We start from the raw sequence: 15,349 nt of genomic DNA, 5'->3' as shown, positions 1-15,349 counted from the left end.
TCTCAACCAGCAGCCGTTTATTGTGATAGCAAATCTGCTATCTATCTAGCTCATAATCCTGCTTTCCATGAAAGAAGCAAACATATTGAGTTGGACTGTCATGTTGTAAGAGAAAAGATTAACTCAAGACTTATTCACTTGCTTCCTATTTCCTCTGCAACTCAATTGGCAGATGTTTTCACCAAACCGCTGCACTATCCAGCTTTTTCATCATTTATGCACAAGTTAGGACTCTGCAGCTTGCATAGTCCAACTTGAGGGGGCATATTAGAATAGCTTATATTATTATTTTATTCTTTTTACTATAGGGTAATATATTGTACAGTTGGCTACTTCTTATTGGGCCTCTTAGTGTTTGTATATAAACTCTTATCTTGTAATGTTTTCCTTTTTTATCAATGATACACAAGAAAAGTTTCTTTACAATGCTTCTTCTTCATCCCTTAATAGTTTTTCTGTTATTCTGTTACACGATTTCCACCATTGTTGACAGACCATTAAATAAAGGAAATTAAAGCAACAAGATCATTCTAATCTGTTGGTTTTAAAATAAGTTTTAGACCAAATTTTATTTTTTGGGACAAAATAATAATACTTTGAATTAAGAATTAAGTTTGGTTTATGTGTGTTTGTATTAGACAATATATCTTTAGTTGTGTGCATCTTAAAAACCATATATATTTTTTAATCTTAGACTCTATGTCTTTTATTTTTATGACATTTATAATTTTTTAAAGAAAAAAAAAACTTTGTGTGAGTTTAGGAAAATTATATATCGGGCCATTTCTATAATTTGTTAGAATATTATAAATATTCTATATTTGTTTGAATATTATAAATATATCCACAAAATCAGTTTTGTATGATTGATTTAAGTCATTTCTATAATTCTAAAATGATATTAGATTTTAAAAATCGGGCCACAAACAACCCATCGCTTATATTCATGCCCTAAGCTTAATAGTGACACCTTCAACAAACATTTTTTTGTAGAAATGAATTATATCAAACTCTAATTCTAATAATATTAAGGAGTTTTAGAAATCTGGTGGTGCTCGAGAAAAAAACGCAAAAAAAAAGCATTATATCTTCTTCACTAGCAATTGTTTGTTCTAAATTTTATTTGTAAGCTTCTTTTTAATTCTATTTCTTTTATACATATTATATTCCTAAAATGCAAAAGCTTAAATTGTATTTCTACATCATAAAAGGCAATATCGAATGAAATTACAAGTAATATACACTTATTCATTGATCATCATATATATCTGCCTACTTTGTTTGTACCATGTAATTGGAATTCACAGACGTTCAATGTTGATTTCAATTGCCTATTTTTTTTATTAGTTGTAGTTATGGTGCATCCTAATGATGTGATCAAAGACCCCGATGTTGTGATTAAAGGTAATGCATCTAAGGATGGTGATCCGGAGTCACCTCAACAACTTGTTGTCATGTTGATGTTCAAAATGAATACATCAATAAACATGACTTTACTTTACATGAAGATATGCTTGAATGGATCTGCACGAAGGCTGACAAATTAGGGTTTTGGGTGGTCATATTCTGGTTCTGATAGAAGACATGCATTTGTTACGATGAGATGTAAAAGAAGTGGCGAGTATAAAAAAACTTATCCAAACGTTAAAACGTGATGTAGTCAGAACAAGAAAATGTGGATGTCATTTTAAGTTGTGTGAGTACCACAAAGAGAAAAATACATGGACATTAATGTGATTTGTTGTGTACATAATCATGGTTTAGGTCACAAGTTAGTTGGTCATGCAATTGTATGTCGTCTGAATGCTAAATAGAAGAAACTTATTTCTGACATGACATTGCACATGGTTCAACCCAAAAACATATTATCCACTTTGATAAGGAAAAAACCTGAAAAATGTCTCAAATATTAGAAAGTATACAATGTCCGCACCTGAAACAACAAAGAGATAAAAAGTTCAAGATCTGAAATGCAACAATTGTTGAAAAGGTTGGATAATGACCATTATATATCTACGTATAGAGTGTGTGAGAACGGGAAAATTGTTCGAGATGTTTTTTGGCTCATCTCAATTCCATCAAATTGTTAAACATATTTCCCACTATGTTGATAATTGATTCAACATATAAGACCAGCAAGTAGATATTTCTTCTAGAAATTATTTGTATTACTTCTACAAGGATGCCTTATTTAGTTGGTTTTGTGTTTTTGGAATGTGAAAAAGAAGATAATGTTACACGGGCTTTGCAAGTGTGTCAGAATTTGCTCAAAGACCAAGAAAACATGCCACATGCAATTGCCACTGAATGTGATAGTGCACTGATAAATTCGGTTGCAAAGGTAGAATTAAGCTTGCGGTAGGATCAAACAAACCAATGGTGAAAAAGGAGAAAATGGTAAAACCTAGTCAGATTAGAAAGCATAATGGATGTTTGAAATATTATGGTACATTATTCTAAGGAGGCATTATATGTCAAATCAACCGTACATTTCAGAAGGGCTTGCACGAAATATCCAAATTTCTTACAATATGTTGAAAGCATTATATTATACCAGGTGAAAGAGAGAATTGTTTGTGCATGGACTGATCAAGTTAGACATCTTGAAAATAATACAACTAATATAGATGAATCTACTCATCCTACATTGAAGAACTGGTTGGAAAATAGTAAAGAGGACTTGTAAAAGAGTTGAAAATCCGTAAATTAAATTATTCAAAATCAGTATAGCAAGATACAAACATCTTTTGGTTGCAACATCACAACATTAGTACATAAATTGAAAGAGAGTAATTTATATTCACTGTTGGTTGACAATAGATCTCAAGCGGCATTGAAATTTATTTATCACAAAGTTGTGCGAGTAGATAAAGCATGTCCAAATAGCTCAAAATGTGGTTGTATAGTTTGAAGAACATACAACCTTTTGTGTATTCGTTTAATTTTGAAGAAGATGAAACTTGATTGATCCATACGTGATAATTCAGCCAAGCGGTCTCCATACTATATCAAACTTGTTGACTCACTTTATCTGAATTCTCTAATTTCACAATCCAAAAATAGTTCTATTAAAGGTGCTCACATCAACAAACCATTGCCTTCACCACCTTTACCAAAAATGATACACATTAAGAGATGCATATTGTTATGTAGATACACATTAACCGAACTGTAGATGTTAAAGGTGATGACAATTACAATTATCACGATGTTTCAATTTTACTAGGTAAGAGAGAGGAGAATCATGCACTTGTCCGCCAAGGTCTCATCAAAGAGTTGAAGGCATACAAGGACTCATACATAAGGCTATACGGAAAAAAGAACAATATAATGAAATTCACGATACTCTTATTCCTTGTCTTAACGGTCCAACACTGATGAAAAAATGGTTGTGTTTCCCTAAAATGGATCATCTTATGGCAAATGCATATAGTATACCGTGTATCGATTTGACAAGATATGAGTTTTCGGAAACATTTTTACCAGTTCGAAGTGGCCCACCTCAAAGTTCAGTAGAACGCATTATGTGTATCAGATGACTTTTAAAATCAAAATAGTTTGTTCAAGTTTGTTTGAAACTAGAATGTCATATACCCCGAACATCCCCTGAGTGGACATCTCATTCCACAAAAGAAGTTGAAACTTGGCCATATACTTTTTTGGATAAGATATAAGAGTTTTCCAAGTTAAGCGATATTGAAAAACAATCAAACAATTTAAAGGAAAAATCACTCATAGATTTAGACGGTGACATATTTTTTGATACATTTTAATTTGTATCTTACAATCTATTTAGGTGATGACACTTTTTTTTTGCGTAATGTTAGTTAGTTGTTTACATGGATGTAATCTAGATACATTTTGATGTGTTTTTATGTATAACTAACATTACTTGAATAGATATTAAAATTAACGTTTTGATGTGTTTGTATGCCATAAAACAACTCCATAAAATAATTACTGTCAACTGACCTGGTGTGATGCTAACAACGAAGATTCCAAACTTCAATATTCGAACAAATCTTATATTCTGTGTATATGTGATGCTAACATGGGTGAATCCAGATTTCAATTTTCTGAGACTCCAGATATTCAGACCAACCATTGAGGTAGGATTACATTTGTATGGTCCATAATAATCTAAAACTTTTGTTAATATGGCTCATATGTTGTTAACACAAATACTCCAAAATGAATCAATATTGGTATATTGTATTTGTTTACTTCAATGACATAGGTCTTCGTTTGAATTTAGGGTCTGAAATACAAATTAGAGAATTTCTTACACTCCAACGACAATCGGAGAGTAGTTAAGATCGAGTATCGTTCACCAACATTTGATAATGAAGGAAATATTAAATTCAATAAATTTGAGATAAAAACGGATGCAGATGTAAGTGTTATGTGAAGTTTATTCTATCGTCACACAACTAAGAGTCCAATCGAGGTGGATATGACACTTGCATGATATTCTAGAGATGATGAAATGTCTTGAATCATCCGTTGGTGAAGAAATGTCATGTTAGATTTAAGTTAACAAATATTTATGTTATGCTATATATTTTATGTGTAATAACAAATATTTATGTTAAGTTATGATATTGTTTATTCTCTATCCGACATTGTCAGTATATTATCTTTTTGTGATAACACGAAGAATTCTGATTTCAATAGTCAGACAAATCCTTAAACCAACTTGTTAAATTGTTATTTGTGTGATATTTGTGATAACATGACTGAATCTAAATTTTAATATCCGAACACATTCTTTTACCAAATTGATTGTTTATTATGTATTCGGTTAATTCAGATTTTAATATCCAAAAAATATATATTACTTGTATTTGGCTTAATACGGAGTATATTGAACAATTTCCTTAATCTTTTATATTTAATTCTAATGCAAGCCCGTTCTACCCAAAAACAAATATAATAAAGGCATAAGCAAGCTACTGGGAAGGGTGACCATTTTCTTAGGTACTGAAGATAAGACTCATGAATTTGTCTCCTTTTTTCTCTTCTGTTTTTAAAGTAAAAGTAATTAGTAGTTGAATTCAAAACAGGGAAGAAAATTTCAAATCAAAGACAAAGTTGTTTTTGAATTCCCCGAACTAAATTACAAATGCGTTAGGTGTAGCTACAAATATTCGTAATTAATTTCATAATAGAATTAACAGAAATCTTGAGTGTTATTAAATAAATTGCCATTACTCCAGTTTTTAAGTTAGGTAACCTATCATTTTCACTTTCTCAAACAGAGTCAAATATGAAGGAGTATTTAGTCAACACAATTTTTCTAACTTTTTTTCTTTTGACTTAAAAACACAAAAACACGACAAAAATATATACTACTAGTACTACATAAAATCAAACACTCTTCAATTTGCACGAGTAATCCGTCAACATTATTTAGCCAAAACTTCACTCCAAAACAGGGACTCATTTGTAATATCAACATATTCAACTTAATTTAGCAACCTTTGACTTTTCAAACATGGAAACCATGTGTTGATCTCTTTACCACGTAAATGTGCATCATGTTTTATATCATTTGTAACCAAATTGTACATATAATTTTTATTTAAACATTAAATAAATATAATTTTTATTTAAATATTAAATAATAAGAGAATATCTCGTCAAGACAACTTAGTTGATAGTTGTGCAGAAATTTCAGATGTAATATTATAAATTTAAACTCGCGATATTTCACTAGTTCACCTTTACAAGGTAAATTCCAACATAGATTACTTGACAAAAAAAAAATAACAATATGGTAGTTACACTAAACTAATATTGAACATGTTGGCATCATAGTTTAATTGATTCAATAAATAAAATGAAAATCTGGTGCCTTAGAATTTAGTTCAATCCGATTCATTGATCTATAATATACTCCCTCCGTATCTTTTCTAAATGTCTTTTTTTTTTACCTTTTACACATACCAAGAAAGTTAATCATTATTATTACTTTTCAAATGATAATTCTTCTTTTACCTATAATATTCTAAATTATTTATTACATTCATTTTACTTTTTCTCTCTTTATAATAATTATCTAGAGATAATTTTAACAAAAAAACAATTAATACTACTTTAAAACTTGTAATTAGCAATTAAAAAGAAACAATTTTTTTTCAAGAAAATGACACTTAAAAAGGAACGGAGGAAGTATCAAACAAACTCGTTTCGATTAGTTAAACCGACCGGTTCTATCAAGTTTTTTAAAGCTTGTATTAAAAAGTAAGCAAAAATGTGATTATTTGAAGCTGCATGGCAGCTTCCCAAGTCCTTGGTCAGCACGTAATTGCCTCAAGTTCAAACCAATGTCCACAAAACAAGCAGGTTAAGTCCAAAAAGACAAGCACAAATTTAACACATCATGTTATCTTTGTCACACTATAAATAAAAGCGAAAGCCTGCTCCCTTACTCCACCACCAAGTCACAAACAAAGTCACATAGCAAACAACTACTCATTTTCTAAGCTTCTAGTACTACTAAAAGTTCCCAAAAATGAGTTACGTAAAGGCATGTACCCTTTTGAATTTGATCACAATTGTTATGATCTGTTTGGTTATTTTGATGAGTGAAAATCAAAGTAAAGTGGAAGCAGGCAGGGTTTTAAGGAATTCACAAGAGTTTTCATTTGCAAAAGCTAATAACCTCCAAACACAAACCTCATCAGCTTACGAACAAGCCAAGAACATGATGTCAATTTGGCTTCAGCGGTTGCCTTCTGGACCAAGTCCTAAAGGCCCTGGTCATTGATTTACGTCCATTTCTTCATTCAAATTCTTGCCCAAACACAAAAATAAACACATACCCTTCATTATTTTATTGCTTTCTCGTTTTCTGTTCAAGATAGTATATTACAGGTCTATAGATATAAGATAGAATACTATAGAAGGATACTGCAGATCTATCAAATTCAGAGATCCATGTGTAATTTTTTGTTGTTGATATATTCAAATCCATGTCTATTTGAAATATAAGATACATGTAGATTATATCTATATATGTCAATTTTTGTTTTACAAGTCTCTAATCTTTATGTGTGCTGTACTGATACACCAACAAGGCCAGATTCAAGAAACAAAAACAACCATTTATAACTCCAGTCAGTAAATTAAATGAATTAGAAACTAATTGAGTAAAACCCAGTTTGCATTTCAATAGAATTTATAACAAATTCGGATTCACGAGTCGGCATGACGACGAGCCGAATAATTGACAACTATAACAAAACTCAATACATAATAAATACACATTTCATTGCCTAAATGCAACTAACCTGCTAAGAAGACTGAGAGGAAAGTTTAAGACATTCACTCTGGCATCTCCTAAGGCAAATGTCATTCCAATTCGGAACTTGATGTTGATTAACACAAACAGTGCGAACACAAGCATCGGCACACGCATCAAGATCGGACACGCCGCAGACAGTAACACAAGTATCAGGAATGGGATCTTTTGAGAATGAGCCAACCTTTTTCAACATCCTCTTTGAGGTGCAGACCCTTTCACATACAAAATTTTCAGCAGAACTCGTTTCTCTTCCTCTTGCACTCTTCAACTTCTCCTCTTCCGCGTTCTTTTTCTTCGCTCTAAAAGCTTGTCCTGCAATAACCACAGGGATTACTGCCCCCAAAAGTGGCCACCAAATTTCACCCATATCTCTGATAAAACCTACACAAATTCAGCCGATTTTCTTGTAAATTAAACGCTGCTGAACACTCTGAACAAAACAAACAACGAATTGCAAAACTTCAAGATTGAATTGTGAACCAATATTAGCAAGACAGTACACAAAGAAATTTCTAAATAGTTAATTGCGGCAAAAATCGGTGTTCTGCGGCGCGAAGGGGAGTGGCCGCTAGCCTCTACAGTAGCATCATTGTCGCGGCTGCCTCGGGTGCATTTACCGAGAAAAAGCCGTCGCGTGTAACTGCCGGCGCGGAGTTTCGCGTCCGCTGCAATGAAGATATTTTGGAAAATAATATAAAATTATGGATAGAAAAGATTGAAGTAGAAAGCGGATGAAAGGCGAAGAAGAAATGGAAAATAGCAATACCAACCGGCGGCGTGCTTGAACTACGGTGGTGGCGCGCTTGAATTTCCGATGCCGTTGCAAATTAGTTAGGTTAAAGGAAATGGAAGAACTCAAAATTTGCAAAGGGGAAGATGAAATTAAAATAATATTATTTTAGTTATAAAATTAAAAAAACGTAAATTGAATAGAAAAAAAAAAAAGATTAATGGTTATGCACCGTAAATGTAAAAAGTTGTAGACAATCCTCCGTTTCTATTACTTTTAAATAGTTAAAACAAAAATCAAACATTATAAATAAATCAATGGTTGTGATTAATTGACCGTGTAAAAATATTTAATGGATTTAATTGAAATATATTGACAGTATAAAAAGGATTTTACATCATTAGTTAATCATAGTCGTTGGATATTATAATAAATTTGACTTTTATTTTAAAAATTTATAAAATAATACAAATGGATGATGATGGAATCAATTTTATAAATTTTAGTAATTAATCTCGAAATTTTTGTATATTCAATTAATAATATATTTATTGTTGTTGTAAATATTAGATTGTAAATAGTAATTATTTCTATTAGTAATGAGGCCCATTAGTCAAAGCTCATTAGGTCTTCTATTCTCTCTTATTTAAAGCATGTAGATGTAACATGTAAGAATCACTTTTTAATATATCAGTAAAATATTTTATAACATGGTATCAAGAGCTCCCGATTTTGGGGGATTCGCTTCCGCCTAAACCCTAGCCGCCTTGTAGCGGAGTTTTTTTTACTGCAGTTTGCAGTTTGTTGTTGTTTTTGGGTGTTTGGGTCATTGTTGTTTTGTGTGCTTCTTGTTTTTGTTCACTCATCTTTGAAACCCTAACTCATCCTGTTTCTTGGTTTGTTTTCTCTCGATTGTCCTTTCAATGGCTGAGATTATTAACGATCAACCACCTCCACCTCCACCTCCACCTCCACCTCCCACAAACCCACCAGCCCCATTTAATGCTAAGGATTTTGTCGTTCAAAAAGGTTATTGGCTTACCGGCAAAAATTATTTTCAATGGTCTCAGTTCATCAGACACACTCTTAAATGTTGCGACATGCTTGATCATATTGAAGGAAATCCTCCTCTGGTTACTGCTCCTAACTTCCCTTCCTGGGATAAAGATGATTTTGCTATTATTACTTGGCTTTGGAACTCCATATCTCCAGAAATTAGTAGAAATTGCATGTATCTCTCAAGTGCAAAGGCAGTTTGGGAGTATCTTCGTCGCAGTTATTCCATGAAACAAGATATGTCTGCTTGTTATGATTTAAAGAGGAAAATCTTCAACACTAAGCAGGGAAATCTTTCGATCACTGAGTATTTTGGAGTTCTCAATGGTTTTTGGATTGAGTTGGATCAGTATCAGAATTTGAAGATGGAGTGCAGCAAGGATACTGCCACCTTGAATACTGTTGTTGAGCGGGATAGGATCTTTGATTTCCTAGCAGGCCTTAATGCTGAATTTGACCCTATTCGGGTGCAAATTTTGGGTAAGGAAAAATTTCCTGATCTTAATGAAGTTTTTTACACTGTCCGTAGTGAGGAAACCCGTCGTCAAGTTATGCTTCATGAACAGCCCCCGGATGTGTCAGCATTAGTAGCTAGCAAAACAACAAGACAAGGACCACCACCATCATCATCCAAGAATGTTCGTGACAAATTCTATTGTGAGCATTGTAACCGATCAGGGCATACAAAGGATAGGTGTTTCAAACTTCATGGGAGGGAGCAGGTTCTTAGCCGAGGTGGCGGTTCTCGCAACATGCACCAATATCAGGCACATGTTGCTACACATGTCCAGGATACTGAAAGCTTTGAAAAGAGGGGAACTGATCTTTCCTCCTTCAGTCAGAATGATGTGGAACGGTTGAAATCTATGCTTGACTCCATGAGTAAGCCTTCTGGTTCTGGGTCTCTAGCAGTTACTGGTAAGAGTTTGTGTTCCCGATCTCTTACTGTTTGTGGTAATATTCCTAAGAATGCGTGGATTCTTGACTCTGGTGCTACTAATCATATGACATTTGATTCCACATTATTATGCTCTTATACCACACCTTCGAGTATTCCTTATATCACTGTTGCTGATGGCTCTCATGCTTGTGTTGTTGGCACTGGAAATATTGACTTGCAACCTCCATTCCAGTTGCAATATGTGCTTCATGTTCCCACACTTTCCCACAATTTAATTTCCATCCATAAGCTTACCCGTGATCTGAATTGTAAAGTAATTTTTTCTATGTCCCATTGTGTTTTTCAGGACCTTACCACGGGGCAGACGATTGGAATTGCTAAGGAAAAGGAAGGGTTATACTACTTCTCTGATGACCATCCAAAGGTGTTGTCCTCCTGTTTCCAGTCTCAGTCTTCCTCTTCAGCCTCACAAATTTGGCTTCAGCACAAGCGTCTCGGTCATCCTCCATTTTATATAATTAAGTCTATGTTCCCGTCGTTGTTCTTACACCATTCTGTTGAGTCTTTTAAGTGTGATGTTTGTCAGTTGGCAAAACACAATCGTGTATCTTTTCCTTCCAGTTTTAATAAAAGTGATGAACCTTTTGATTTGATTCATTCTGATGTTTGGGGACCTGCCCCTACCTCTAATATTTTTGGTGCAAAATGGTTTGTCTCATTTATTGATGATTGTACTCGGGTAACTTGGATTTTCTTGATGAATACTAAATCCGAAGTACCACAAATATTTACCCAATTTTATAATATGGTACAAACGCAATTTGGGAAAGGCATAAAAAGAATTCGTTCTGACAATGGTAAAGAATATGTCAATCATACCTTTTCCAACTTCACTAGTAAACATGGCATTCTCCATGAATTCACATGTGTTGACACCCCACAACAAAACGGTGTCGCAGAAAGAAAAAATCATCATTTACTTGAAGTTGCTAGATCTCTCCTTTTTCAAATGTCTGTTCCTACCTCTTATTGGGGTGAGGCAATTCTTACTGCTGCCTATCTGATTAACCGGGTCCCATCTCGAGTGTTAGGTAATCAAAGTCCTGCCCAATTTATGCTTTCACGTTTTCCATCTGTTCCTATCTTACACACTCTTGAGTCTCGCATTTTTGGTTGTGTTGCTTTTGTTCATGTTCACAAACAATATCGCAACAAATTGGATCCCCGTGCTGTCAGATGTATCTTTCTGGGTTATGCACCCAACAAAAGAGGGTACAAATGTTATCATCCTCCGAGTCGAAAATTCTTTGTCTCCAAAGATGTCACCTTTCATGAAAATGTGTCATATTTCACTCGTTCTCAGTCTCAGGGGGAGAACATAAGTGACTTAGAGTCAGAGTCAGAGTCTGAGTCCGAGTTTCTGATCCTTGGTCCTAGCCTCCCTAGAACACCTATCAGTGTTCCCTCTCTTGAACCCGAGTTGTCACCTAGTTTGAGTTTGAGTCCTAGTTCAACACCTGAATCTGAGCCAGTAAGTGTTCCTGGTCCTTCAAGGCCTTCTGTTTTACAGGAATCAGCACCTCCAGCACCAACTCTAGTGTATCAGAGAAGAAGTAAACCTGACCTTCTCCAGAAACAAATTCAATCGCCTGAACCGGAGGTAAGTACTGAAAATGATTCCTCTAGTGATGATTGTGCCATTTCTGATACTTGTGACACTAATCCAGTTGATTTACCCATTGCTTTGAGGAAGGATAAAAGATCTTGTCCCTCCCTATATCGACACCCTATCTCTCAATATGTCTCCACTAAACATCTTTCCACACAATATCAAAGTTTTGTTGCAGCTGTTGATTCTGTGAAAATCCCATCATCTGTTGAAGAAGCATTGCAAAATAAAAATTGGGTCCAAGCTATGGATGAGGAAATGAGAGCACTTGAAAAAAATGGTACTTGGGAGATTATTGAAAGGAAAAGAGACAAAAGTCCAGTTGGATGCAGATGGATCTATACTGTAAAGTACAAATCTGATGGTACACTTGATCGGTACAAAGCAAGACTAGTGGCAAAAGGTTATACTCAGACGTATGGTATTGATTATGAGGAGACATTTGCCCCAGTGGCAAAGATGAATACTGTTCGAATTTTACTATCTCTTGCTGCTTCATGTGGATGGGAATTGCAACAGTTTGATGTTAAAAATGCGTTCTTGCATGGAGACTTAGAGGAAGAAGTGTATATGGAGATTCCACCAGGTGTTGGCATAACAAATGGAGCTAACAAGGTGTGTAAATTGAAGAAAGCCTTATATGGACTAAAGCAGTCCCCTCGGGCATGGTTTGGAAGATTCACAAAGGCAATGATGTGTTTGGGCTATAAGCAAAGTCAAGGAGACCACACTTTATTTTTTAAACATTCACAAGGAGGAAAACTGACTATACTTCTTGTTTATGTTGATGATATTATTGTTACAGGAGATGATTTGACTGAGAGACATTTCCTCAAAGAGAAATTATCAGCAGAGTTTGAGATGAAAGACCTTGGGCAACTCAAGTATTTCTTGGGAATTGAGGTAGCCTACTCAAAGCAAGGCATCTTTATTTCTCAAAGGAAGTATGTGCTTGATCTTTTGCAGGAAACTGGCAAACTTGGATGCAAACCTGCAAGTGTTCCCATTGAACAAAATCACAGGATAATCTTTGAGGAGGAAAGTGACAAAGTTGACAAGGGTCAATATCAGAGATTAGTGGGAAAATTGATTTACTTGGCACACACTAGACCAGATTTGGCATATGCAGTCAGTGTGGTGAGCCAATTCATGCATGATCCGAGGGTGAGACATTTGCAGGCTGTAGACCGCGTTCTACAATATCTTAAAGCAACTCCAGGGAGAGGACTTTTGTTTAAAAGAGGTGGAAATCTAACTATGGAGACTTACACTGATGCGGATTATGCTGGATCAGTGAGTGACAGAAGATCTACGTCAGGCTATTGTACTTTTCTGTGTGGTAACCTTGTAGCTTGGAAGAGTAAGAAGCAAAGTGTAGTTGCTCGATCAAGCGCCGAGGCAGAATTTAGAGCTATGGCATTAGGAATTTGTGAGCTATTGTGGATGAAACAAATTCTAGAAGACTTAAAGATACAATGTGAAGGTCCTATGACATTGTTTTGTGACAATAAATCGGCTATTAGTATTGCTCATAATCCTGTTCAGCATGACAGGACTAAACACATTGAGATTGACCGACATTTTATCAAAGAGAAGTTGGATAGTGGACTGATAACTACATCTTACGTTCCTTCCGGGCATCAACTGGCAGATGTGTTAACAAAAGGCTTACCAACAGAAAGATTCAGGCAACTTACTTGCAAGCTGGGAATGATAGATATCCATTCACCAGCTTGAGGGGGAGTGTTGTAAATATTAGATTGTAAATAGTAATTATTTCTATTAGTAATGAGGCCCATTAGTCAAAGTCCATTAGGTCTTTTATTCTCTCTTATTTAAAGCATGTAGATGTAACATGTAAGAATCACTTTTTAATATATCAGTAAAATATTTTATAACAATTGTAATTTCATAGATAACACTTTTAACATGCTGGACTCTCTTACTATTAAGTAAGTTGGGGATCCAAATCCAATTTATTTTGCATATTTCAATTAGTGTCGTTATGTTACAACTCTAAAGAAACAAATTTATGTTCAAAAGAAACATAGCTAAAATCAAGAGATAGTTTTTTCTTCTTATTTTTACCTCCTGAAATGTGAAGAAGATAATCGTTAGTGGTGTAAAGGAGCACCACCTCCTCTCATTCCATGCAAATGATCAATCTTACATAGCCTTGTGCTAATGTTTATATTTGATTCCATTTTTATTTAATTAAATCTCAATTATGTAAATATTTCTTCTTCAATTTATCCTTCATGCTTTTGATTCTATAAGTTTTCACTAAATTGATAATATTATGTGTAATGATATATTTGCGAGATCTGTTAAGAGGCGAAGGGATCATATCGCCCACAACGCGTCTTATTCATTTAGGATAGGAAATTTGGGAAGTGACGTGTCTTAGTCAAAGATAATACAGAAAAGAAGTCAAAAGAATAACCCACTCTTCCTAGAAAATAGAGATTCAACAGTCCACTACCATTACTAGTATAGGCGGTTGCTATTTATGAGAAACCCCAAAATCCAGGCTCATAAGCCTTTATAAATATCATAACCTTAGGGTTGGGGGAGAACAAATCTATTATTCACCGAAAATACCCCATTAACAGAGATCCTAACCCTCATGAGCTTGCTCTAACACACAAAAAACACATCTAAAACAGGACTCCTTGACCTCATGAGCTTGTCCTAACATCCAGAAACGCTAAATCCTCTGGCCACTCCTACCAGCTTAGGTGTGTCACACATATGTACTTTTTAGCCAATACAACACCGTGCCCCCCCCCCCCATAAAACTGAAATGGGTCACACCTTCCATTATTTCACTCTCACTATTCGCCCATGTTGATGAAAGACAATGTAGTGTTCATCAAGAATTTTGACAGATGCCAGAGACACGTTGGTATGCCCCATCCGTGCTCTTTTACTCTATGGCAACACCCTGGCCTTTTTATTAGTGGGCATGGACATTCTAAATTCATTCCTCTGGCGCATGGGCAATAGAAATTTGTAATTGTAGGAGTCGACTACTTCACAAAGTGGATGGAAGCGGAGTCTGTCTCCATATTTATTGCACAAAGAAATTATCGCTTCTACTAGAAGAATATCATGTGTTGGTTCGGGCTACCAAGCATCATCATATAAGATGACGAAACCAAATTTGCTAGCACCATAATTATTGATTTCTGCCGCGAACTGGGCGTACAAACAAAGTCCATCTTTGTCATTCATGCACAGGCTAATGGACAAGTAGAGTCGGTTAATAACGTGATCTTAAAATGGATCTAGAAGAAATTGGACGATGCCAAAGGGTTGTGGGATGAATTACTCCATGACATATTATGGTCCTATCATACCCCCCACATTCAACTACCTAGGAGACTCCCTTCACCATGGTATACGGAAAATATGTTATTCTACTCATAGAGATCGACATGTCCCCATGGTGGAATTCTTAGTTTAACTAAGAGTTGAATGATTTCAGGCCGAGGTGGATCATTGATTTAATCGAAAGAGTAAGAGATGTCACCCATATTTGGGAGTTCACTATAAACAGAGGGATACCAGAAGATACAACTCTAAGGTAATGCCAAGGAAAATGCAGGAAGGCGAATTGGTGTTAAGACAAGTGGTTTTGCCTGCTCAACACCTAAAATTGCAGCCCAACTGCGAAGGACCATATCA

General features: G+C 34.8%; 1 protein-coding gene across 5 annotated transcripts; it reads right to left on the bottom strand.

Annotated features, from left to right (window-relative positions):
- Positions 1-6,406: 6,406 nt before the first annotated feature.
- On the bottom strand, positions 6,407-8,216 carry LOC127105730 (uncharacterized protein At5g64816). Of its 5 annotated transcripts, none has more exons than XM_051042928.1 (3): positions 8,073-8,216; positions 7,293-7,687; positions 6,407-6,853 (listed from the first exon to the last, which is right to left on the bottom strand). In XM_051042928.1, exon 2 carries the CDS (start codon positions 7,671-7,673, stop codon positions 7,296-7,298), a length of 378 nt encoding a protein of 125 aa, XP_050898885.1. In that variant the 5' UTR covers positions 7,674-7,687; positions 8,073-8,216; the 3' UTR covers positions 6,407-6,853; positions 7,293-7,295. The 5 variants fall into 5 exon arrangements, with proteins under 5 accessions (XP_050898885.1, XP_050898888.1, XP_050898889.1 ...); XM_051042931.1 differs by lacking the exon at positions 6,407-6,853 and adding an exon at positions 7,807-7,971 and having other exon boundaries at positions 7,148-7,687; positions 8,077-8,216; XM_051042932.1 differs by lacking the exon at positions 6,407-6,853 and adding an exon at positions 7,807-7,971 and having other exon boundaries at positions 7,148-7,687; positions 8,073-8,204.
- Between the last annotated feature and the right edge of the window lie 7,133 nt (positions 8,217-15,349).

This window comes from Lathyrus oleraceus, chromosome 7 (assembly GCF_024323335.1).
Source record: "Lathyrus oleraceus cultivar Zhongwan6 chromosome 7, CAAS_Psat_ZW6_1.0, whole genome shotgun sequence".
NCBI classification, from domain to species: Eukaryota; Viridiplantae; Streptophyta; class Magnoliopsida; order Fabales; family Fabaceae; genus Lathyrus; species Lathyrus oleraceus.
Note: the sequence above shows the minus strand (reverse complement) of the source record. Positions and strands in the feature narration are given on the sequence as shown.